Source organism: Prunus mume, linkage group LG6 (genome assembly GCF_029339155.1).
Source record: "Prunus mume cultivar Tortuosa linkage group LG6, ASM2933915v1, whole genome shotgun sequence".
Lineage (NCBI taxonomy): Eukaryota > Viridiplantae > Streptophyta > Magnoliopsida > Rosales > Rosaceae > Prunus > Prunus mume.
In genome coordinates, this window is record NC_142703.1 from 21,961,579 (window position 1) to 21,989,109 (window position 27,531).

The following is a 27,531-nucleotide window of genomic DNA, read 5'->3' on the forward strand; positions in this document are numbered from 1 at the left end:
ATCTAGAGAGATGTTTATCAATGTCACGCTACGAAAACACAAGGACTTCCACACACACGCCAACACCAAGGGGGGTTTTTATTTGATTTTGTGAATAAAACAAAATAAGGAAAACAAAACAAAACAGAATTTAAATTAGAGTTTAAGAGAAATTGGTTTATAATCAATCAAGAACAATAGCTAGGACTCACTATCCACCTCTAACCAATCAATCAATTCATAAACAACAATAGATAATCAATTTCTAGCAATCATATGATGACGACACTCACAACAAGATCATGGCATTTGACTCGAGTTGTATGATTCTCTCTTAAGTGCATGTAAAGTGTATGGCATTTACATCAATACGTGTATTCTTAATTGAAATCTAGTATGGCATTTACTCAAATTAACAATCAAGAATCCATTAAGATCAAAGAGAATATGAGTGTCACAAAAACCCTAAAACATGGCATTTGTTATTAGGAATTCAAGAATCGATTTCTCATAACTAGTTCTTAACCCAATTATTCGTTGCAAACAAGAACACATTCAATAAGGCAATTGACCTATGTTCTACAACAATTTAATTCCAATACATGCTTCAAAGTTAGCTACTCAAAGAAACAAAATATCAGAATTCACATAACATAGAGAAACCGAAATCATCACGCTTGTAGAAACTGAAAATCCATTCAAACTTGTTTATAGAATTGAAATCATGTTTAGGGCTTCAAGATTAAGCCCTAACTAACAAGAAATTAGTTACTCATGCTCTTGGATGAACTCAAAAATAAATACATAAGAACTGAAACTTAAAAGAAGAAAGGAAAAGAAAGAACTCGTTGGCAGCTTTCTCCTCTTACGCGGTTGATCCCTTTTGGACGTGAATCTGTATCTGGGGCCTTGGCTGGCCTTTTATATCACTTATATCAGAGTTCTAAAACCCTAAAATTGACTGACAAGTCGTCCAAGAAGTCTTGGTAAACAAGGAATCCAAATAGGAAAGTAAAAATCACAATTCCTAACTCCACAGGGAAATACAGCTCAGCCCAATTGTCACACGATTTGGGGATCTTCGGCCTTGCAGAAAAATCATTAAAAATATATTTTAGAAAGATAAATGTCTTATCTTTCCAACCATATATAGCACGTAACTTGGAAAATTCGGGAAGGCTTCCATTTCTTCACATTCACGTAACATGTATGAAACTGTCTTGTCTGCACGTGGGCTAACTTTACTTGTAATACTGTACCAATTGGCTTGGTAGAAAATTCTAGAAAAATCACAGATTGAACTTCAAGATGTTAGCTTTCATCTCCAATTGGCCTTGCTCTAAAATTCCTCCGAAAAGTTGATTTTTCCTTAAAAAGCTTCTAAGAGCGCAGAAAAGCTGAAAATCAGAAAAGTAAAGTAATAAGCCTTTTTTAAATCTAATTCTCCTACAAAACCTAAGTAAAAAGTACATAAATGAGTATATTTATGGACTTATCAGAATACATCATGAACTTGAGGCTTAGGTAAGGCTAGTCTGTAAGCCACGAGTCCAATTAGCTCCGTGATCTCATAGGGTCCAATGTAACGAGGCTTAACTACGTTTCCCAAATCTCATCACGCCCTTCCATGGAGATAACCCAGGAACACCCAATCCCCGACTGTAAACTCAAGATCCTTGGACCTGTTATCTGCATAACTCTTCTGTCGGTCTTGTGCAATTTTCAACTTCTCTTTTATAATCTTCACCTTCTCATTTGTTACTCGGATACTATCCACTTTTTCCAGTTTCTTGTCACCCACTTCATTCCAACAAATAGGAGTCCTGCTTGCCTCCCGTACAACGCCTCATAAGGAGCCATCCCAATACTCGAATGATAGCTGTTATTATAAGCAAACTCCACCAAGGCAAGGTGAACATCCCATGCATCTTTAAACTGTAACACACAGGACCTCAACATGTCCTCCAGAGTCTGGATAGTCCTTTCCGATTGTCCATCGGTTTGTGGGTGAAAAGCAGATACTGAATTGCAATCTAGTACCCATAGCTTCTTGCAAACACCTCCAAAATCGAGAAGTGAACCTAGGATCCTGTCCGATACAATGGATCTGGGTGCTCCATGCAATCGACAATCTAGTCCACAAAAAGTTTTGCCAACCTTGTCAAGGATAGGTCTCCATTAATGGGTAGAAATGGCGGACTTGGTAAGTCTATCCACTATCACCCAAATTCCATCATGACCCTTGATCGTGGAAGCTTAAAAGCGAAATCCATGGTAATCGCTCCACTTCCATTCGAGAATCTGAAGTAGTTGCATAGTCGATAAATACAATACTTCGCCGCCTATTAAATCTGCCTTCACTTGTTGACATATCAAACATCTGCTCACATACTAGCAATGTCTCCCTTCATATGCGGCCATGAATAATATGCCCGTAGCGTCCGGTACATCTTCGTACTACCCGGATGCATGGTGTAAGTGGAGCAGTGAGCTTCTTCCATGATTTCTCTTTTCAACTCAACATTCTTACCAGGTACACATAGACAAGCTCCTTTTACCAAGGCTCCGTCTCCTTATAGCATAATCCTTCCCAGCGTTTCAATTTTCTACTTCTCCCCTTATCCTCAGAGTCAGGATCCTCCAAGTCGGCCTGCAATTACCGTTCCACCATAATGGGTCTCACATGCAAGCTAGCAAGGATTCCACCTTGTTGAGTCATCTCCATTTCTACTCCATCTTTCCGTAGTTCCACCAACAAGCGGAAGATAGGCCACATATAATATGTGCCAAGTTCGCAGGAGCCTTCCTACTCAATGCATCTGCAACCACATTCGCTCGGCACTGGGTGGTACTCAATCGTACAATCATAATCCTTGATCAATTCCAACAGCGCCGTTGTCTCATATTGCCTTCATACAGGTAAAGAAATACTTGAGGCTCTTATGATCCGTGAAAATTTGTGTGTCTCACCATACAAGTAATGTCGCCAAATCTTGAGCAAACACTCTGCGGCGAGTTCCAAGTCATGGGTGGATAATTTCGCTCATGCTTTTGAGTTGCCTCGAGGCATAAGCAATCACCGGTCATGTTGCATCAAAACACATCCCAATCCTGTAAAGATGCATCACTTTGTAGATCACAAAGCCCCAGAGTTATCGGGAAGAGCCAAAAGCAGTGCGGTGGTCCCGCTTCTTCAACTCTCCAAAACTCGGCTCGCACTCTTCCGTCCCACTCAAATGCAACATCCTTCCTTGTCAGCCGCGAGAGGGTGCCAGCTATCTCGAAGAAAACCCTTCCACAAATCGCGTAGTAACCTGCTAACCCAGAAAACTTCAGTACTTCCGTTACACTTGTGGGTTGTACCCAATTCACAATAGCCTCAATCTTCTGTGGGTCCACATAAATCCCTTCCGTTGAGATTACATGTCCAAGGAACACCACTCTATCCAGCCAAAACGGCACTTGCTAAATTTGGCATAGAGTTGCTTCCTTCTTAAAGTCCTCAATACCAACCTCAGGTGCTTTTTATGCCCTTCCAAAGTCTTAGAATAAACCAAGATATCATCTATGAACACAATCACAAAGTGATCCAAATAAGGTCAAAACACTGCTCATGAGATCCATAAATGCTCTGGAGCATTCGTCAACCCGAACGGCATCACAGAAATTCATAATGTCCATACCGCGTTGAATGCGGTCTTGGGACATCCTCTTCTCTCGATCCTCAATTGATGGTATCCTGACCTCAGATCAATCTTAGAGAAATACTTGGCATCCTTCAACTGATCAAACAAATCATCAATCCGCGGCAAAGGATACGGTTACGTCACTGTCACCTTATTCAACTGCCGGTAATCAATACATAACCTCATGGTCCCATCCTTCTTCCTCTGAAACAACACCGGTGCACCCCATGAGGGAAACACTAGGTCGGATGAAACCCATATCCACTAATTCCTGCGGTGAATCTTCAACTCCGGGTTGCTGGTGCCATCCTATAAGGAGTTAGATAGATAGGATTGGTGCGGAAGAAGTTCAATAGTGAACTCAATTTCCCGTTCGGAGGTAACCGAACCCCGAAGATCATGCGGAAAGACATCAGGAAACTCACTAACAACGGGAATATCTTCCAGATTCAAGGTGATCTCTCGGGTGTCAATGATATGAGCTAAAATCCTTCACATCCTTTCTCGAGTAGTCTCTTTGTAGCTGTCGCGAGAGATAAGGCAAGTAGGGAGAATTCTCGTTCCCGGAGAAATTACTTTAGGTTTGTCACGCCCCGACTCTAGGAATGTCACTTCCTTCCAGGTAGCAATCCACGGACGCATGATGCTTCTCTAGCCAATCCATCCCCAGGATGATATCCAAATCCACCAATTCTAAAGGGATCAAATTGGCTTCAACCATGCATCTTCTACTTGAACATAGCATTCTCACGAATACCGATGCGCAAACATGACTTCCCCAGTGGGTAGAAAATACTAAAACTTCCCATCATAGGTGCCGGTCTCACACTGACATAGGGTACGAAATTGTGTGCTCACGAAAGATGTGGGCCCCCGGGTCAATTAAAACCACGAGCAAGATAGCGAAAATGGGATCATACCAGTAATCACGTCAGGAGTGGCTGTGCCTCCGGGCCGTGGTCATAAAAAACACCTAGCACGTGGTAGAGCGCCCGAGCTAACCTCTTGAATTTCTGCCACTTCTTCCCAGAAGATGGCGGTGCCCGCTATCTTTGGAAGATCTGCTGCGGAGAAGTAGCACCACTCGGCTACGATCTTGACCATAGTACCTCGCCCCTCTGAGCCTCCGATCCTATGCCTTTAGTACATCACCGGGTAAATGGTGAGGCAAAACCTCTTGGTATGCCCTGCCTGTCCACAAAAATAGCATCTTGGGCACGCCGCTCAGAGCTTGGTTTACCCTGAAAGAATTAGGGCAATCCTTTGCAAAATGCCCCACCTGGTCCGCATGGCTGTAACATGTCAACCCACACTGCTCGAGGGAGTCCTAGCTGTGCTAGATGCATTTCCGCTCTGCCGAGTCCATCTTTGGGCCGTACGAAAATGATCTCCCACTACGAACTTGATCGCCAAAGCGTTAAATCTCCGATTGAGCCTACACCTACACGGTTTAAATCGCCTCAGTACCACCTCGCAACCACACCACTCACGGTCCCAAAATCTTCCCGGCTAAAAAGTGACCAAAATCACCTTAACCCGAGGAATAATTAAATATTTTCCTTAATTAAATTAAATAGGAAAATAAGCGGGGTCGAGAGTGTTACATTCTACCCTCCTTATAGAAATTTCGTCCCCGAAATTCACATACTATCAATGGAAGAGATAAGGATACTTGGCCGCATCTGCTCTTGGGTTCCCAAGTAGCTTCTTCAACAGTTTGGCTTCTCCACAAAACTTTCCTCACAGGATGGATCTAGAGCATAACTACATTCTTTCCTATCCAAGATCATGCAGGTTGTTCCTCATCGTCAAATCTTCTTCCAATTCCACAGTTGGTATCTAATACATAGGGAAGGATCTGGCATGTATTTAAGGAGCATAGATACATGGAATACATCATGAACTTAGAGATAGTTACTGGAGGTAAGGCTAGTCTGTAAGCCACGAGGTCCAATTCGCTCCGTGATCTCATAGGGTCCAATGTAGCGAGGGCTTAACTTCCCGTTTCCCAAATCTCATCACGCCCTTCCATGGAGATAACTTCAGGAACACCCAATCCCCGATTGTAAACTCAAGATCCTTGGACCTCGTTATCGCATAACTCTTCTGTCTTTGGTCTTGTGCAATTTTCAACTTCTCTTTTATAATCTTCACCTTCTCATTTGTTACTCGGATACTATCCACTTTTTTCCAGCTTTGTCACCCACTTCATTCCAACAAATAGGAGTCCCGTGACGCTGCCTCCGTACATAACGCCTCATAAGGAGCCATCCCAATACTCGAATGATAGTTGTTAGTATAAGCAAACTCCACCAAGGCAAGGTGAACATCCCATGCATCTTTAAACTGTAACACAGAGGACCTCAACATGTCCTCCAGTCTGGATAGTCCTTCCGATTGTCCATCGGTTTGTGGGTGAAAAGCGATCTGAATTGCAATCTAGTACCCATAGCTTCTTGCAAACACCTCCAAAATCGAGAGTGAACCTAGGATCCCTGTCAGATACAATGAATCAGGTGCTCCATGCAATCGACAATCTCGTCCACAAAAGTTTTGCCAACCTTGTCAAGGATAGGTCTCCTTAATGGGTAGGAAATGGCGGACTTGGTAAGTCTATCACTATCACCCAAATTCCATCATGAGCCCTTGAAGTCGTGGAAGCTTAAGCGAAATCCATGGTATCGCTCCACTTCATTCGGAATCTGAAGTGGTTGCATGAGTCCCGATGGCTTCTGTCGCTCTGCCTTCACTTGTTGACATATCAAACATCTGCTCACATATTAGCAATGTCTCCCTTCATATGCGGCCATGAATAATATGCCCGTGAGCGTCCGGTACATCTCGTACTACCCGGATGCATGGTGTAAGTGGAGCAGTGAGCTTCTTCCATGATTTCTCTTTTCAACTCAACATTCTTACAGTACACATAGACAAGCTCCTTTTACCAAGGCTCCGTCTCCCCTTATAGCATAATCCTTCCGCGTTTCAATTTCTACTTCTCCCCTTATCCTCAGAGTCGAGGATCCTCCAGCGGCTGCAATTACCCGTTCCACCATAATGGGTCTCACATGCAAGCTAGCAAGGATTCCACCTTGTTGAGTCATCTCCATTTCTACTCCATCTTTCGTAGTTCCACCAACAGCGGAAGATAGGCCGCCTATAATATGTGCCAAGTTCGCAGAGCCTTCCTACTCAATGCATGCAACCACATTAGCTCGGCACAGGTGGTACTCAATCGTACAATCATAATCCTTGATCAATTCCAACCAGCGCCGTTGTCTCATATTCAGTTCCTTCTTACAGGTAAAGAAATACTTGAGGCTCTTATGATCCGTGAAAATTTGATGTGTCTCACCATACAAGTAATGTCGCCAAATCTTCGTGAGCAAACACTACTGCGGGCGAGTTCCAAGTCATGGCTGGATAATTTCGCTCATGCTTTTGAGTTGCCTCGAGGCATAAGCAATCACCCGGTCATGTTGCATCAAAACACATCCCAATCCTGTAAAGATGCATCACTGTAGATCACAAAGCCCCGAGTTATCGGAAGAGCCAAAGCAGTCGGTGGTCAGCACCGCTTCTTCAACTCCTGAAAACTCTGTTCGCACTCTTAGTCCACTCAAATGCAACATCCTTCCTTGTCAACCGCGAGGGTGCCGCTGCTATCGAAGAAAACCCTTCCACAAATCGACGATAGTAACCTGCTAACCCCAGAAAACTTCGTACTTCCGTTACACTTGTGGGTTGTACCCAATTCACAATAGCCTCAATCTTCTGTGGGTCCACATAAATCCTTTCCGTTGAGATTACATGTCCAAGGAACACCACTCTATCCAGCCAAAACTGACACTTGCTAAATTTGGCATAGAGTTGCTTCCTTCTTAAAGTCCTCAATACCAACCTCAGGTGCTTTTTATGCCCTTCAAAGTCTTAGAATAAGCAAGATATCATCTATGAACACAATCACAAAGTGATCCAAATAAGGTCGAAACACTCTGTTCATGAGATCCATAAATGCTCCTGGAGCATTCGTCAACCCGAACCGCAGCATCACCAGAAATTCATAATGTCCATACAGCGTTACGATGCGGTCTTGGGACATCCTCTTCTCGATCCTCAAGCGATGGTATCGACCTCGAGATCAATCTTAGAAAATACTTGGCATCCTTCAGCGATCAAACAAATCATCAATCCGCGGCAAAGGATCGGTTACGTCTGTCACCTTATTCAACTGCCGGTAATCAATACATAACCTCATGGTCCCATCCTTCTTCCTCACAAACAACACCGGTGCACCCCATGGGGAAACACTAGGTCGGATGAAACCCATATCCACTAATTCTGCGGAATCTTCAACTCCGGAGTTGGTGGTGCCATCCTATAAGGAGTTAGATAGATAGGATTGGTGCACGGAAGAAGTTCAATAGTGAACTCAATTTCCCGTTCGAGGAGGTAACCCTGGAAGATCATGCGGAAAGACATCGAAACTCACTAACAATGTGAATATCTTCCAGTTCAAGGTGATCTCTAAGTGTCAATGATATGAGCTAAAAATCCTTCACATCCTTTCTCGAGTAGTCTCTTAGGTGTAATAGCGAGATAAGGCAAGTAGGGAGAATTCTCGTTCCCGGAAAATTACTTTGGTATGTCCCGGACTCGAATGTCACTTCCTTCCTGTGGCAATCCACTGGACGCGCTGATGCTTCTCTAGCCAATCCATCCCGAGGATGATATCAAATCCACCAATTCTAAAGGGATCAAATTGGCTTCCAACCATGCATCTTCTACTTGAACATAGCATTCTCACGAATACCCGGTCTGCAAACATGACTTCAGTGGGTAGAAATACTAAAACTTCACTCATAGGTGTCGGTCTCACACTGACATAGGAGTGCAGTATGTGTGCTCTGAAGAATGTGTGGCCCCCGGGTCAATTAAAACCGAGCAAGATGGCGAAAATAGGGATCATACCGGTAATCACGTCGGAGTGGCTGTGCCTCCGCTATTTGGGTCATAAAACACTAGCTGGTGGTAGAACGCCCGGACCTCTGAATTTCTCGCCACTTCTTCCGAGAAGATGGCGGTGCCTACACCTCTTGGAAGATCTGCTGCGGAGGAAGTAGCACCACTGGCTCTGATCTGACCCATAGTACCCGCGCTGGGCCCGATCCCTGCTGACCGTACATCACGGGAGTAAATCGGTGGGCAAAACCTCTTGGTATGCCACCCGCCCATAAAAATAGCATCTTGGGCCGCGCTCAGCTTGGTTTACCCTTGAAAGGAATTAGGGCAATCCTTTGCAAAATGCCCCACCGTCCGCATGCGTAACATGTCAACCTGCTTGATCTGCTGGAGGAGTCCTAGGCATGCTAGATGCATTTCTTGCTCAAAATCGAGTCCATCTTTGGGCCAGTCACCGGATCTCCCACTACCGTAGGCTGGATCGATCTCGTCCACCCGACCATCCACCACTAGCAGCAGACTAGATCCTCCTCTCTTGGATGGACACGACTTGGGCCACAATCCTGCGCAAGATCTCTCCGCGCGCCCCGCACCCAAGGCACATGTCCTAGATACTCGCCGGCAGGCTAGCTAAGCTCTCATGTTGGGATCGTGCTAGCAAAGGTAACCACAGATCGAATCTCCCACCATAGACCGCCTTCAAAGCGTCTGCACCGGTCCTCTTCAAGAGCCACTAATTCAGGTGCAAACCTCGGCGCTCATTAAACTTGTGCTCATATTGACCACGATATAGACCCTTGCTTAGATATAAGAACTCATCTTTTTGGCATAGCGATAGGAAGGTGGATAGGCCAATCGATCGAAAGATCCTTTGAATTCCTCGATGTAATTAGCGTTTGGATTCCCATAGCCCTCTTTGCGACTTCCACGCTGATAGGCATTCCTTTAACAAAAGGTAGCCAAGCGGACCCTATCTTCATCAGACACCTCCGGTACCTAAAATCCGCTCCACATCAAGTAATCGGCAAGACTCAGCCTCTGCAGGATCAGGCCACCATGAACTCTTTGGCTCCGAGCTCTTTCACCCTTTTAATTTCCGAACTTTCTGCCGCCTCGCCCCCTTAAGCGATAGTCATAGTGCGGGTGAATTGACTTCAGCACATGGCGCAAGTCCAGGCATTCTCTCAAAGCAGTGGAGATGGTGGAGAGAGATGGGCTGGAGGTGAAGGAGGTGGTGTGGAGATGGTGGTGGAGGATTTAGGCCCCATCTTTGACCACGACCTCGTGTTCTCGGTGGCGTGTTGCCATGGTTCTACACAAAGAAACCATCGAATCATTAGATCAACAATGCAGCAAAAGTGCAAGTGTCGAAGGAAAATGAACCTAATGCTCTGATACCAAGTGGCGGGACTCCGCCCGAATTTCCCCCGAGCCGAGCGGATCCGTCTTGGTCACGACATCACACTGATGCAGCCCACTTACTAAAACCAAGACATTCTACCAAAATTTTGGCGTAGTCTCCCACAGTAAATGCTCAAACCAACAATAAACAACTGCAATAATTTACATCAATATACAATCCAACTACAGCATGCTTTTAACATACTATAATCCAACACAAAATGGCCTCGGCCTCAAGTAGTAGCCTAACATGGGCAATACGGAGGCGTCTGCAGATTTGTTTACAACAAACAGCGTTTAGTAGAAAGAATTTATCGGACCTTATTAATGCATGACAAGTTCGGGCTCGTGACTTGCTCGAATGCCTTCAGGGAGCAACTCACATGTCTCTAGCAGAAAATGCGAAAGATGTGAGTGGGATGAAATAAAGTTTCACTTTAAAACAACATAAGTACCCCACCATGTAAAAATAATGCTCTAGCATGCAGTTTCACAATTCAGAAACCAAAACTCAAGCACAAAAATCCCAAAGTCCAAAACATCTACCACGAACTCAGGCTCACAACTCATTTCCCAAAATATATGCAACTCTCAGCACACCCGTAAATACCCATATATAAATATACATATAGCTAGGACTCTAGTATAGTATATATACTTCACTCCAAACTAATGTACCGGGAGACAATCCAGTGGGTTGTTATCGGTGTGATGCAGGGATTTTGAACAGAACCCAAGGCGTCCGGGGATGAGTAGTCAGCGGGGAACTCCGCTAGCTCATAACTGCGCCGGCCGCCAGCGACGCGTGTAGCTCACAATCTCATATCAAGTCCTACGCGCGACGATATCATCACCCCACCGCGCCAACGACGTGTGTAGCGTGATGATACTGTGCAATATCATACTCTCCCCATCGCGCATCTTTGCCAGCGACACGTATGGAAAGTGTCTCACACACCGCATCGCTAGCGCCATGTGTGAGACCCAGATCTCATGGCCTTCCCACCCCACCAAGATCGCCAGCAGCGTGTGTGAGCCTAGTAACTAGGGAATGGTACTCACCTACCATACTCATATCTCACCACCATCCATCAAACTCCTATCTTTCCACAATCTCACACAACAACCTCTCATACTCTATACATAGACAATATAGATAGCCATCCAAAATCCATATCAACATAATCATACTCAAATATATATGTCTATACTCAAAATATATAGCCAAGACATATAACCATATTCAAATCATCAACCAAAGACTTATTAAATCAAAGTCACCATCATTTAAAGTATATGCACAAACTTTCATAATTAAAACCATGCATATGCTTAAACAAAGTCCACTCTAAGTAATCCCAAGCTGCCCGGCCTTTCTCTGTAAGTCCTACGCTCTTCGAGCTGCGAGTGATCAAGCAAGTACCTATTCCAAGATACAATTCCTTGATTAACGATGCGTACTTCCAAAACGGAAATTCACGAAAGGAAATACTTAAATCCCCAAGTTCCCGGTGCGCTCACGCCCAAAGGAACATCCTAAGGTCCGGTTACAGATTGGAATTCGCTTCCCAATCGCACGGTGATCGCGATTTCCTAAACTTCACATTATTGAATCGGAACATCCGGGGCTCCAATTCACGATCCGCGAATTCCTATAGGTTTCTAAGAGTACCTACATCAACATACTTCAATTTGGAAACGATCCAACGGTCAGAACTTATCGAACCCGGATAACGCACAATATGCGAAATCCGTTCGATAGTCAAACGATATCCAAATTGAGATCCGCGAAATCCTACGCACTCGTGACAGCCTAAGGATCTCAACAGGACGAAACAACTTCACCCACCTTGCCCACGCGCCGCCACACGCGCGGTGCGCGGGTGTGTAGAGAGATTTCGGCGACGGAAAATCTCCAAACCAACGCTCACCCTTCCAATCCTAGATACTACTCGAAGAATGGAGCAACTTTTTCAACTACGGCAACATCCAATTCGGACGGCAAGTGGCGGAATTTCAAATTGAAATCCGGCCAAAACCTAGATATCCAATTCAGTTCCAAACTTCAATTCGATCCAATCCTAACCCAAAATCAGCTAGAACACGTAAAGGATGAGAAACCTCACCTTACCCGTGGAAATGGTGGGGAGGTGAGAAATCGAGCGGCTGGAAGTTCCAGTCAGTTCCGCCACGATTCTGCATTTTCCGCGAGTCCCGGGTTTCTAGGGTTGCCGGCCGGGGAAGAGAGAGGGAGAGGTCATGTTCGAACGGACCGGTCTCGTTGACGGGGTGGTCTGGAGGTGGAGGTCTGTGGTGGTTTTCCGATCGGTGAACAAAGTGATGGGAAGGAGAAAATCGCAAGGAGAAGAAGAAGACGCGGGAGGAAGAGAGAGAAAGTGAGGGTAAATGTAAAAATCTGATTTTACCCCAAACTTACTTGAAATAATTACTGTTACGCCACCGAACAAGTTTTGATCGCCAAAGCTTCGTTAAATCTCCGATTCAGGCCTACCGCCGTCACGGTTTAAATCTCAGTACCACCTACGCAACCACACCACTCACGGTCCCAAAATCTTCCCGGCTAAGAAAGTGACCAAAATCACCTTAACCCAGGAGTAATTAAATATTTTCCCTTAATTAAATTAAATAGGAAAATAAACGGGGTCGGGGTGTTACACTCACGGTCCAAGTATCCCTAGGACTCGTGAGGCACTGTCAAGCAGCGTGCTGACTCAACCGAAGGCAACTAAGATGTCCGTGGACATCATTATATCCAAAGACAATAGTTTATACTAAGGCAACATTTTGGGTATCTGTGGTGGTTTAAAAACCTTTCCTAAAAAATTATAATACTGTTTCTCATTCAATCCTTAAATCCTATTACCATTTCCTTTTCTACTTTCCAAGCCATTCACATTTAATGATTAACAAAATTTTATAAAAGCATTTGAATTCAAACTGTATGCTTGGAAAGCAAAAACCATAAACAATTCATTAATGATCAAATAATAAAACTTTTATTGCATAAAATTCATTTATAAAACAAATGTCCATTCACTATGCGTCTTAGCTCGCCTGCGGGTTTGGTGGAGCCTGAGTACCTATTTAAGCGATTAAAACATTTAATTAATAAAACAACTCATCCACAAATATTTAATCAAAACCCTGAACCCCGGCCTTAAATTGTGTGTGCGTAACTTAAGAAAGTTCCTAGGCACATTTTCAATAGTTCTTACAATTGGAATGGTCTGAAAAGACCCAAGATTAAACATACGATTAAATTCTTATATTAGTCAACCCGGTCCACTGTGGGGTCCACGACCTCCGATTACTAATATGAAAGTTCTTATAAGTTCAAAAAAGTTTATAAACACGTCCTGACAGTTTGGTCTAGATCGAGCTGCCCGATTGCTTACGATCGCACGATCGGACGGTCACCGTTTTACATAATCTTTGAATCATTGAATCGGAGCATCCGAGACTTCGATTCTTGATCTGTGAGTTCCTACATGATCCTAGAGGTTCCTAGATCAACATATTTGCAAATGGAGTCGATCCAATGGTCCGAACATAATTAACCATGATATCGCCTAATATGCGTAAATCTGTTCGATAGTCAAACAATAACCAAATTTGAATCCTAGCATACTGTCGTGCTTGGGACGACATAAGGATAATTTTAGGACCAAATGGGCCCAACCTTAGCCCAAGCGCCACAAGACGTGTTGGCGTACATGGGTGTCTTGAGAAAATTTCAGCGACCGGAAAATTCTTGAAACACTCAACAACATCTACGTGATTAGGAAAACTAGTGGAGCAACTTTTGTACTTGGGCCATGGCCAAAAAGTGGCTGGAACTTGCCGAAAATTCGAGCCGAAAATCGGTCAAAACTTTAGATCGTAAATCGAGTTTCAAAACTTCAAAATCGATCCTAATCAACCCAACCATCAGCTAAGTCACATTGAAAGGATGAGAAAGTATACATGGATCAACAATTTTGGTGGTCGAAATCGCCGGAAACGACACTAGAAGTTTTGAGAAAAATTGGAACTTTATTGAGCAACTGCCGGTGAACGAACTGCTGAGCTTGTAGGAGAAGGGATGGGTCAGAGAGAGGAAGTCGAGCCAGTTCTAATGGAAGTGGTCTCATGGCTAGAGGTGGTCGAAGAGGAAGCTACCAAATAAAATTAAAGGCTGGTGCAGGTGCCGTGCAGAGAGTGAGATCGAGAGAGAGAGAGAGAGAGAGAGAGAGAGAGAGAGAGAGAGAGAATATGATGTGTTTTTAAAATCCGAGTTCGAAATATTAATGGTTGTGCCACTACACTTCCGTTGATCGTAAGTTCTTCGTTAAGACCTCGATTTGGGCCTACTACTTGTCTACGAACTCAGATCGACACTCTCTATACAACAATGCTACTCAAATTCCCAAATTCTTTCCTGAACAAAAAGTCAATTTTAAACTCATTAAAATACTCTCGGGGTAAAATTCTCTTTTACTTGAATAATTTAATAATTGAATATTGATTTAGGAACGGGATATCATAGATCCCACGAGGATTGATGATAGATTAATTCAATTCGATTCCCTGTACAAAACAGAAATGGAAACTGAGTTTGAAGATTGCAAAGAGATAGGGAACAATACAATTCTAAGTCTCAAGCAATCAAGTTAACAAGTTCAATTCAAGTAAAAAGATTGAATCTCTCTAATGTATAATTTAGCTATGGTGTCTGGTCTAAACCTTGTCTTCATAATTTCCTAATTAGATCCTTGTTGTTGAACTTAAATTAAGCAATAGAAATTCATTAAGTATAGAGAACGTTTTAAACAACCAAGTATGTATCTAATCCATGTTGTTGAATGTCCATACATACTCTTCCTATTCATAGTTCACTTGGAATTAAGGCATATGATGTCTACTCTTAATTCCAACCAAGATAGGTAGCATACAAGTTTAAATGGTGATCAAACATTCAAACAAGGATATCAACTGATAAGTGTAATGAATAAGAACAATAACTAAAATTGAAACTTGGAAACCAATCAAACTTAAAAAACTTAAAATCATCTTGGTGTTTATTAAAACAAAGGAAATACAAGAAGAAAATAAAAGGCAAAAGGAGGAGAAGAAGATAGGGGCAGCATGTTAGAGATGGAACAACTTTATCCCCATGGCTGTGAGGAGGCCAAAGCCTCCTAGCTTCTACCTTCTCTTTTCTCTCCCTTTGTGACTCTCAACTCTCCCTCTCTTTGTGTACAATGTGATGAAATATGAATGAATATCTGAATTTCTGACTTCCTAGCTCCTTGAAGACTCTCTATTTATAGGGTTAAGGTGAGTAGGAATTTTGATTTGGATATTGAGTTCACCAACCACACCCACTTCACCTACCACACAATTGCATTGGAAAACAATTTATCTTCTCTTTAGGCTTAGTGCAGCAGCTCCCACTTCATCTTTTTTTTATTTCTTTTTGTTGCTGCAAAACTCCACTCCAATTATAAGCAATGAATCTACTTCACCTAACTTCCCCACCATCAATAACACCTCATGCTTAGGTCAGAATGACCAAGCACACTTAAAAAAGAACTACAAAAAAGAATGCCTTTAGCGAGGGTGATTTATGGTCGGAAAAGGTGTTTTGTAGTCGAAAATACCCTTTTTTGACGGCAAATTGCCGTCAAGTCGTCAAAAAACGCTGGTTGCAAATAATTTTTTTCCAACCACTCCGTCGGAAATAATGTATTTTCGACGCCCATATTTCATCGATATTGCTTAAATTTCTGTCGAAAATGCATTTTCAAAACAATGATACAAATTCATTTCCAACCATAACTCTGGTCACAAATAATTATGCAACTGTCGGAAATAATTATTTATCGAGATCTTTTGTTTTGCGACAATATATTTTCGACCAATGACTATTTGCCGTAAATAATATTTCCGACCCTAAATTACTATTTGTGATGAATATAATTTGTCGGAATTGTGCATTTCCAACATGGAAGTGCGTCGAAAAAAATGTTTTTCTGACGACATTTATAGCAATTATCAAGAGTGAAAAGTCGTCGGAATGTACAAATATTTTGTAAAAGAAATATATAAAAGATTTCCAATGAGAAATTGTTGCACGAAAAATAATATATATTATTATTAGTAAAAGACCAATGTAACAAATTCCAAAAACTCATTACAATCCTAAGATATATCCTATATCAATGGTCCTCGAAGCCCACTTCCAACCGAATAAGGTGTTTGAATGCAGCTTTCAGGTCTTCCTGTGACTTGTATGTAAATATGGCTTCCTTGAAATGCAAAACCTTATCCCATGATTCAAGCACACCTACATACAAATAGTTATGATCCTGAATTGAAAACATATAAATATTCTTTTGGATGAAAAAAAATATTATGAGGAATCAAAAAACATAACACATGCCTTAACTGAAATAAAGACGTGATTGAACAAAATTTTACACATAACAGAAAGTGGCTTCTTATTTCAATGTTATTTCAAACTTAAACTCAAGATTTTAATCATGATAATCACAAATTGATCTTTATGAGGTTAAAAAAATGATTAAGAGTTTAATAACATACCTAAAACATGACAAAATGGATCAAATAAAGAACTGAGGCAACAAAACTAGTTAAATAATAATAAAAGAGTACACATAGAATAGAAGAACCGTTGAAGAAATAACATGGTAATCACAGAGTGCTCCACCTGTACCGATCAACAAAACAACAATATTATAGCATTCCAGAAACACACTGTTAGTGTAAGAGAACATGTGCTAGTGTAAGAGAGACAAGTCTATAAAAGTCTTTTAAGTGCACTACTGTGTAAGATAAAAAGAAAAGAGAATAATATATATCCTCCCATATTGAGAGATCCTTGCAGATTCAGGCAAACCTTTTGACAAAGAGAAAAAAGTTGTTTACTAGTCTAACCAGCATATCAACTAAGACTGCAAAACAGGGCTAAACATTATAATATAACATGACAGCAGCCAAAATGAAAACTAAAATACAGCAGCACTCAAATCATAAAACAAAGCCTATAAAGAGATATCCCAACTATCTCACGTGCTTCATTTGTCAGTCGTTCATACACCAATTTACCATTATCTACTAGAGTTCTACAGCTTCATCTTTCGTATTCAATTAAAGAAAACAATGGCATCGAAAAAAAGTTAGGACAACCAAAATTATTGACAATCCAACATTCTTTCACCAACACAATATTTATCAGTACCTGTTCTTGACATCTTTTGTGGCCTATAGCAATAGAAAGAGTCTCTCAAATGAAAAACAGAACAACACATTAAAAAAAAACCAATTAACAATTAACAAAATTAAAGCAAATGAAGCAGCGAACTGAATTACAAAATTTAATTTACCTTTTTCCAAGACTCAAACGGATGAATTTATACCAAAATCAAGGAAAATTCGAAACCTGAAACTCAGAAAAAACCAAATTCAGATATATATAGAAAGGAAAAAAAATCACTTCTCCAAGTCATGCATATACAACCTTGCTATTTTGGGGTTGGACTCAGATATTTGTGAGAGTTGGAGAGTTTGTAGATGAGAGAAAGGAAGTGAGGGTTTGGGTAAAAAGAGATAGAATCAAAGATAGAGAGACTAAGAGAGAGAGAGAGAGAGAGAGAGAGAGAGAGAGAGAGAGAGAGAGAGATGACGAGAGGGAGTGTTGAGATTGCTGGCTAATCTTCGAGCGAAAGAGGAAGAGAGGCCGAAAGAGATAGAACCAGAGACAGAGAGACATAGGGAGACAGGTGAGAGAGAGGCATTGAGAGTGGGTGTGGGAATTTTAGGGTTTGGGTAACAGTAAAGCGCTAAATTAGAATTTTCGTGAAAAAAAAAGCGCCATAGGAAAACAAAATTGGGCAGAAATTGGCAACAAATAAAAAAGGAAGAAAAAGGATAGGTGGCGCCTGTGAGAAGTTGCCACTTGTCCATAAATTTGGTTTAATGTAAATTTTATATGATTTCACTCCTAAAAATCATAATAAATACATTAAAAATCCAAAAAATTCACCAAAATTCCTACGAAGTTCTAGTGACATTCTCCTCATCCTAAAGCTTGGAAAATATTATTTTTACTTATAAAAATTCAAAATGACAACCAAAACTCAAATTAGATTGTAAGCAAACCAAACACTAGTTAATATTTGATAACCTAATGCTCTTGCTTCTTTGATCCAATTACTTTGAACTCAATTATGTGGAATCATAATTTTAGACTTCTAAAATTAAAGGATTTGTCATAAGGAGTGTGTATCTTTGTTCGTTGTATTTTTCAAATTTTTATTTAATCAGTTATGAATTTTTTAAGATAAACAACAAAAAAGTAAGAAAAATGACATGTGGAGCTGTGGTATGATGACACATATCACCAACAGAAAAAGCACCTGTAAGAAGTTGCGACTTGTCACTCAATTAAGTTTAATATGGATTTTATATGATTTCACACCTATAAATCATAATAAATACATTAAAAATTTGAAAAATCCATTGAAAATTCATATGAACTCCTAGTGACATTCTTTTCGTCCTAAAGCTTTGAAAATATTACTTTTACTTATAAAATTTCAAAGTGACAACAAAAACTTTAATTAGTTTGTAAACACACCAAACGCTAATTAACGTTTGATAAGCTAACACTCTTGCTTCTTTGATCCCTCAATTATGTAGAATCATGATTTTAGACCTTTAAAATCGAAGGATTTGTTGTAAGGAATGCATAGCTTTTTTCGGTGTATTTTTCTTATTTTTTATTTAATTTGTTATAAATTTTTTAAGATAATCATTTTCGACGGCTGCTAATTCCCCTTGTAAAATAGAAATATTATTACCGACAACCCTGTGTTGCCCTCGAAAATAGTTATATTATTCCGACAAAAGCGAATATGCCCTCAGAAACAAGCACAACTATTACCGATGAGGATGTGTTTGGTCGTAAATATAACAGATCATCACGAGCGGACATATTTCTTCTCGAAATAGTCAAACAATGACGACGAGATGAGAATCCTCGAAAATAATCATCTTATTTCCGACAAACATAATTTTTGTCGTTAATAAAGTTGGCGCCAAGTTTTCCCGCCAAATAAATTACATTTCCGACGACCATAGAGACTTTTTTCGAGGGTCGTTCCTTTGTTGGAAATAAATTCCAGTTCCATGACATATTTCCAACGGACAACATTTTTTCGTCGGAAAAAACACTTTTACTGAGGGAATTTGGGAGCCCTTGGAAAATTTGGTCGGTAATGAACCGTTTTTTTGTAGTGATCCTTAGATTAGCATGACCAGCAACTCCAAGGGCTCACGAATTAGGATTCCCCTAAGCAAATGACGACTTTGAGCCCTCCATCTGGAAGTTCAGAATGTCATCTTCCAACCACATGTCGTTTGGGCCAATCCAAGGTCAAAGGAAAAAATTAAGGCCGAAATAAATTGCGCAGACAAAATTCCTCCTAAGCACGGTTCAATGTTTAGTGGGCAGAAGACTCCATATACTTCCAATTAGGCTCCATTTTGGATATGTTGTATTTGAGACCCCTTGGGCCAACTTTACTCGAGAATGTCTCCTCATTTGAGCTATGTAGATTGCTGAAATAAGGCATGCAATGTGACCTACGAAACTAGACTAACAAGGGAGTGTAGCTCGTATTGGATTTGTCTTTAAGCTCCTCTTCCATTCATCCAAATCAGGTTTTAACGTGCTTGAATTGCATGAATTATGTTTTCTTGCTCTATTGATCTACAAAACATACAAAGAGAAGTAAATGACTCAGAATTCTAAGTAAAAAGACTAAGTAAATAAGACATGTATATGTATGAAATTATGAACTTAACAGTATATGATTGATTTAACGAGGAAAAACCCATTTGAGTTTTTGGCTACTAGCATATGGCCACCTCCATATCAAACCGAATTATAGTGGCCGCACGGGCATTTTGATCACCTATATAAACTATTTAGAAAAATTCTTCCTTGATGGCCGCACGCATATGGCCGCTTGCATTTGCGTTAAAACAAATATACATATATTAAAGTCAATGGGATTCGAAGAGAAAGCCACCGACTTCTTGGTAAGGAAGTCCTAGTCCGCCGAAAGACTATGAAGCTGCCGAAAGTAAGCTTTCAGCTGCTAGCAACGCTATATCCGCTTGAAGAAAAAATTAGAACGGCTGGGTTAGGTCCTTGTACTGGCGGCGACAACTTCAGGGACCATGTTGTGTTTCTTCGATCGAGGCCGAGTTTGGATGGCCTTCACACAACAAAAGCAATTTTGAATTACTTTTTCTCGCTACAATTTGAGGTGGAGCCCTTGCAACGGTAAGTACAATTAAAATCCCGACACCATGATATTACCTTGCAATCGGGATGAAGCGGTAGATGATCAGTGAGGCGTTTTGGATTTGTCCCAATTGAGGAGTAAAGACTCTCGAATGGAGAAATCAAAGACTCTGGGAGAGTTTACACATCCTGATAGTGTTCCCCCAAAATGTGAATATGTCTTAACACACCCTAAAGAGAAGTGTGTGGCCGCAGGTTAAGCTTTCAGAGAAGTCAAGTGGGTTGACCCCAAAACACATTCATTCACCTATTTATTGTGAGAAACCTGACACATTGAACATTACATGTGGCGTGTTACACATTGAACATGACATGTGGACGTGGTGAACATAACATGTAGTGTGTTACACATTGAATATGACGTATATATAGTCCCACATCGCTTGCGTAAGAAATGTGAAATTTCTTATATATTCACGCATGGGTGTCCCTACGAAGTTGAAGGCCCTAGGTAAATTTTAAATTTATTTCGCAAATCCCTATTCTTTATATGCATAGAATTAATAAAAGAGAAGAAAAAAACCATCATATTGAATTTTGTATGGTGGCCATTGTGGCTATCTAACTCCTACCATGCATTGTGCTGGAAACCTGTTTATATGGTGGCCAGTTAGTGTGTGTGAGTCGACATTGTTTGTCCATGAAGATGTAAGGGTGGATTACGACATTGTTTGGCCTACTTAAAAACACTCTCAAAGTGATTCGCAAATAATAACCTCATATTGTTATGATAATAAAAAAAAAAAGATAAACAACTAACTAATTAGACTAATAATTTATTTTATAATAAAAAGATGAACTCCTAGTGCTTTGGTTTTTTATTTATTTAAAATTTTAAGTTGAATAATGAAAGTTCTGCAGTAAAAAAAATGCTTGACTTCTTCCCAATTTAGGTGCCGTGCGGTACTAGCCAACGACTGGACGGTGTTATTATACGAACTACTCTTGTCCTTTTGCATTTATTAGTAATATGTACTCGTTTAAACATTAGCAGCAGAAAGATCTAAGGTGAGAAAAATGTAAATGCAAATCCCGTTTAATTGCTCTTTAAGCTTCTTTAAATACCCGGCCTCGATCCTCCTTAAGCACTTCACCAACAAGAAACTAAACAAAACTCTCTCTCTCTCTCTCTCTCTCTCTGTGAAATAGAATTCCTAGCTATATGGCTTCTTCTACCTCGCTACATGAATATAGTTATAGTAATGAATCAGCTGATATTAGAACAGCAGTACTGGAGGTTGAAACAGTAGGCCATAATGATCCACTGCCTAGAACTACAACTGTAACTAGTTCAGGGCCGGGTGCTGCTCGAAACCGAAACCTGAACGAAAACTATCCAAAGTTAGAAGAGGGTGTTTTCTTGACGTGGGAGGATTTGTGGGTGACTGTGGTTTCTAAGGCAAAGAATGAAAATGGTAGCAGATCAAGATCAATCCTCCAAGGTGTAACTGGTTATGCCAGGCCTGGGGAGCTCTTGGCTATAATGGGTCCTTCTGGCTGTGGCAAGTCTACTCTTCTTGATGCTTTAGGAGGTAACAATTCATACCCTCTTACTTAATAATTAGTTAGCAAAATTTTGGTTTTCACCGACATGATGAGTCCTCATATAATCTAATATGAAAATATAAATAGATTGACTAAGACTCGAATCTGGGCTTTGTACTAAGGGATATGCTATAAAAAACCAGCACAACCAAATACACTTATGTGTCAATGTGTTGCACGCTAGAATATATATAATTTTTATAATATTAATATATATAATTTTTATAATATTAATATATATAATACAAAATAAAAAATTCAGGATCTTGTGCGGTGGTGCCACTTGTACCATGCTAGGCCGCCCTTTGATATGTATGGCGGAACTAAGAATAAGGCTACTACTGCTAAACTAGTAGCCTTTAAAAAATATTAAATGTATTTTTATGTGATTTCACTCTATAAAAGATTAGTAGTCCACCTAAATGTAGCCTAATAACACCTTGTCGACTCAACCTATAGGCCTATAATCATCTTATATTTAATTTGTTTGCTCAGCTAAAGGTACCTTCAATAGAGATGTCAAATAATACGTATCAAAATTGGATTTGATGGCTGATAATTGTAGTCAATAGAGTTATGAACTAGCAAATCGAACCTGAGTGCACTTTGGGGGAGAGGGGGAGAGTTGGCCCACTTTTCTTGTGGTGTCACCCTATGTGTGTGGTTTATATGATGTATACTTTTATTTCTAGAAAAATATAGAAATTGTAAGTATACAAATAAAATAAAAAGAACATTAGATTTTAAATTAATAATTTTAGCTAGCCCGTTAAAAAATTCCTAATTCCATCCTTGATATGGATTTGCTACTAGAATGTGCCTGCTTATAGAAATGGAGAGAGAGAGAGAGAGAGAGAGAGAGAGAGGAGACGTCCCGGTATGTGACTGTAGAATTATCCTGTGATTGTATGCCTATTTGGTTCTCCTCACGTGGTGATTGGTGACGTGAAAGAGAATGCCAGCCAATCACAAAAAAAGTGTACCTCCGTGAAAGATCTCGCCATCTATTGTTAGAAAGATTTCGCTATCTATTTACTTTTTGAAGCAGAGGACGACTTCTACTATCATAAAACGTGTACAAAATTACAAATCATGTGTACTGTAGTTACTGAATAATTTAGAATAAAACAAAATAGGAATATAAGTTGTTTTATTTGTCCAATAATAGCTAGAAAAAACAACCTAGTGGAGATATTTTCTGTGCAGGGTTGAGATCTCATGAACCACAATTGTTACAAATAAAAATAAAAATAACCGAAATTCAATTTATATACAGATGTGTGGTTACTAAATTAAAGACACTATGGGACCATTTAATTTATATACAGATGTGTGGTCTAATTTTAAGTAGGGGTTTTTTGGAGAATAGACGTGAGGCTACAGATCAGATACGCTAAGGGTTTTTTGGTTTTTTTTTTAATATTAATTTTTCACTTTTGTTTGTTTAAAAGGATTATTGAAAAGATAATATATTTAAAAAAAAATACACATGTCAATATTCATTAATTGACATGGCATCACACATCGGCTGCCACATAAGATTGTCAGCTAATGTTGTCAATTTTGTGTGTCTAAATAGCATTACTCTTTAATTATATGTAGTGTGGATTAACCCCAAGCACAGGTCTAATTTTAAGTCATGTGCTCATGATACTGCAGGGAGATTGAGTTCAAACACAAGGAAAACAGGGAAGATCTTAATCAATGGGCAAAAACAAGCACTGGCATATGGAACTTCGGTAGGAAGATCAAGAACTATATATCACAATGCTTTTCTCTTTTGGCTTAATGAAGATATAAATACGAGTAATTTATAAAGCTTTCAATATCTCTTTTCATAATTTAAATATCATCAACACAGGCATATGTGACACAAGATGATACTTTGATCACAACTTTAACGGTCATCGAAGCCGTATACTACTCGGCTCAGTTGCAATTGCCGGACTCCATGTCCAAGGCAGAGAAGAAAGAGAGAGCAGAAATCACAATAAGAGAGATGGGTTTGCAAGATGCCATGAACACAAGGATTGGAGGGTGGGGATCTAAAGGCCTCAGTGGTGGGCAAAAGAGGAGAGTCAGCATTTGCATTGAGCTTCTTACACGCCCAAATCTTCTCTTCCTCGACGAACCAACAAGTGGCCTTGACAGTGCAGCGTCTTATTATGTCATGAGCAGAATTGCAAACCTGGATAAAACTGATGGAATTCCAAGGACTGTAATTACATCCATCCATCAACCTAGCTCTGAAGTCTTCCAACTTTTTGACAATCTTTGCCTTCTGTCCGCCGGAAGAACTGTCTATTTTGGCCCTGCTTCTGCAGCAAATCAAGTGACTAGCTTAAGTTCCCTAGCTTACTATTTCTAAATTTGGATCCGTAGCTGTATGGTTAACTGCTGTTATTTTCAATTGATTGCAGTTTTTCTCCTTATGTGGTTTCCCTTGCCCAACTCTCCAAAATCCATCAGATCACTTCCTTAAGACTATAAACAAAGATTTTGAGCAGGTAAGCCTTTTTTTTTTTTTGGTAAAGTCCTAGTCGTATTTGATTGCAACTTTTCTCTTTATGTGGTAATGAAGAGTGCTCAAGCAAGCACTCATTATAATGACTCGTTTGAGCCCATCCAAAATGTAATCTCATGATCCAAACTGTTCATTTTTTAGGACATTGAACAAGGCATGGTTGGACGCACACCCACAGAAGTAGCGATTGATACTCTAATAAAGTCCTATAAAGAATCTGAAAGTTATCAGCAAGTTCAAGGACAAGTAGCTGAACTATGTAAGCAGGTATAGGCTAGTAATCAGATTCATATATAGCTCCAATTATTTATATAACATGCAACACTATCCTTTCAAACGGTAGTTGATTCCCAGGATCATGGGAGGGGCCAAAATCTATGACTAACATAAATTTATATGAAATTTAGGATTTTGGTGAAGAATTGGAGAAGAGAAGCCATGCTGGCTTTCTTACACAATCTTTCGTACTTACAAGAAGATCCTTCATGAACATGTATCGAGATCGAGGCTACTACTGGTTGCGCCTGGCTATCTACATTACCATTGCATTAGGCTTGGGCACTGTCTATCAAGATCTTGGACATAGTTATGAATCAATTCAGGTGATTTGTTTTGTACATAAGATGCTTATGTTGCAACAATTTAGTCTGGACGAAACATTTATGCAACAATCAACCTGATCATTTCTCCATCTAATTCACAATATAACATGTTATATATCATTACACTCTCAATCTTCGCCATTGATCATTAGCAGTTCTGTGTACGTATTACGTAATATGTGGTTCATATTGACAGTTTTCTAAACCTAACTTGCTTGACAAGAGAACACTACATAGGAAATTGTTCGAGAGCTGTCTTATAGCGTTGGATATATTGATATAAAACTTAATAGATTTCTATTTTTCCAGGCAAGAAGCTCGCTGATCATGTTTGTATCTTCATTTCTAACTTTTATGGCTATCGGTGGATTCCCCTCTTTTGTGGAAGATATGAAGGTAAACTAATTTGGAATAGGGTTGGATATATACGCTAAGTTTTGCACTTCTATATAGTTTACATCATAAGTGCCATATATAATAATGTTGCTAAATATAGGATTTCTCTTGTAAACTCAGGTATTTGAACGAGAAAGATTAAACGGGCACTATGGTGTTTCTGCATTCGTTTTTGCCAACACATTTTCCTCTGTGCCTTTCTTGATATTGATTTCAGTGATTCCTGCCGCCATAACTTATTACGTCGCTGGACTTCACAAAGGATTTGAACACTTCTTCTACTTTGCTTGTGTGTTATTTGCTTGCATGATGCTGGTTGAGAGCCTGATGATGATAGTTGCTAGCATTGTGCCCAACTTCCTCATGGGAATAATCGCCGGTGCTGGAATTCAAGGGCTTATGATTATGTGTGGCGGTTTCTTCCAACTACCAAACGATATTCCCAAGCCTCTGTGGAAGTTCCCATTGTACTACATTGCGTTCCACAAGTATGCATACCAAGGACTGTTTAAAAATGAATTCATAGGCACAACATTTCCTAGCAGTGATCAAGGAGGAAAAACATCCAGTCTCAGTGGGGAACATATTCTGAGAGATAAATGGCAAGTCGAAATGGGTTACTCTAAGTGGGTTGATCTTGCAATCTTGGTAGGGATGATTCTTCTGTATCGAGTTTTGTTCTTGGTTATTATCAAGGCCACAGAGAAAGTGAAGACTATTGGTACAACTCTTTTGGCAATGCCTCTCAATAAGCGAAGCATGCAAATATTGGTCAATCCGTCCTCTACGCCTGTGCATGGAGGGAATCTGTAGTGGTAGTAGCATAATACAAATGGTATTGTTGGTATTATAAATTAAGCATGAAGATAGGTATTTCTAGCAGTATTGGAATGGAATAGGAAGTATGTGTGCAATAAAGTTGAAGTTGTACTATATATCCAGTATCTAGTGAGTATTTTTTATTTTCTAGTTATGAGAATAATATAATTAATGTTGATCAGAAAGGATATTTGGATGCATTGCATGTCCCAAGTTACATGAAATCAGAGAATTTTGGAAGTGTGGGGAATGAATCTCTCCGACGGCTAGAAAGACCTTTGTTCCCGGAAACTAAAGAGAAAGAGGAGAGAGAAACAAGGAGGAGAGACATAAATGGTTGAGAGGTTTTGATTGATAGTAAAAACAAAAAAATTAAAATCCATTAAAGGCATATTTGTCATTCTTGACGTAGAGAGTCCACGAGGCATCTCCTGAGTTGAGGTGCGAATATGTGATTCCACAAGCAGTTGTTTGAGTATTCTGCATGGGGAATATTTGTGGGTTAATTCCTCAGTCTTCGATCTTTCTTCTCTCTTGACTTCGATTCCTGCGAAATAAATATGAGTAAATGGACCACACCTGAGGGGTGTTGGTCAAAGGTCTTCCAATGCCTAAGTTAGTTTAATTGAATCTTGATAAAGATACAACAATAGCTAAAATAGATGGAATTTTCCCAGGGGGTGTTGGCCTGGTGGCCTTAGCCATGAGAGAGAGAGAGAGAGAGAGTGTGTGTGTGTGTGTGTGTGATTTCTCTAGGGTTTTTGGAATTAGGGAGGAATTTAGAATTACCTTGAAAGTCTTGTGTAGCCATGTATTTATAGTTTCCTTGTGTGCTAGGGTTTTTTTGGAGAATAATCTTTATTTGGTTTAGTAATCCCCAAAAAGATGACAGGAATTACTCCAAGAGATTTGGTAGAAATTGGTTCCTTGATTTAGGGAGATATTTGTTTACACCCTAATCAACCGAGTATACCCAATATCAAAACAACTTGCACCAAGGCAGACACGTCAGCTTCCGAGTAGAAGAAATACCCCAAAGGGACACACAAACAAACCCTTAGAAAGTGAGTGACATCATCACCTTCTAACCGGCCGAAGAAAGACACTCTTCTGAAGCGGCAACCACATGCCGAAGCTTTCGGCTGCCGAACCTAATTTCCATGGACATGTGTCACCTCTGCAGCAGTTTGCACAAGGTCCCACATCGAAACTTTGTGCAAAACT

General features: G+C 40.2%; 1 protein-coding gene across 2 annotated transcripts; it reads left to right on the forward strand.

Annotated features, from left to right (window-relative positions):
- The first annotated feature begins 21,428 nt into the window (after positions 1 to 21,428).
- Positions 21,429 to 26,492, forward strand: LOC148916453 (ABC transporter G family member 1-like). 2 transcript variants are annotated; one of them, XM_089054248.1, is made up of 8 exons: positions 21,429 to 21,953; positions 23,626 to 23,705; positions 23,828 to 24,298; positions 24,387 to 24,473; positions 24,632 to 24,757; positions 24,898 to 25,092; positions 25,402 to 25,488; positions 25,609 to 26,492. In XM_089054248.1, exons 1-8 carry the CDS (start codon positions 21,584 to 21,586, stop codon positions 26,299 to 26,301), a joined length of 2,109 nt encoding a protein of 702 aa, XP_088910374.1. In that variant the 5' UTR covers positions 21,429 to 21,583; the 3' UTR covers positions 26,302 to 26,492. The 2 variants fall into 2 exon arrangements, with proteins under 2 accessions (XP_088910374.1, XP_088910375.1); XM_089054249.1 differs by lacking the exon at positions 21,429 to 21,953 and adding an exon at positions 23,255 to 23,301 and having other exon boundaries at positions 23,591 to 23,705.
- Positions 26,493 to 27,531: the final 1,039 nt, after the last annotated feature.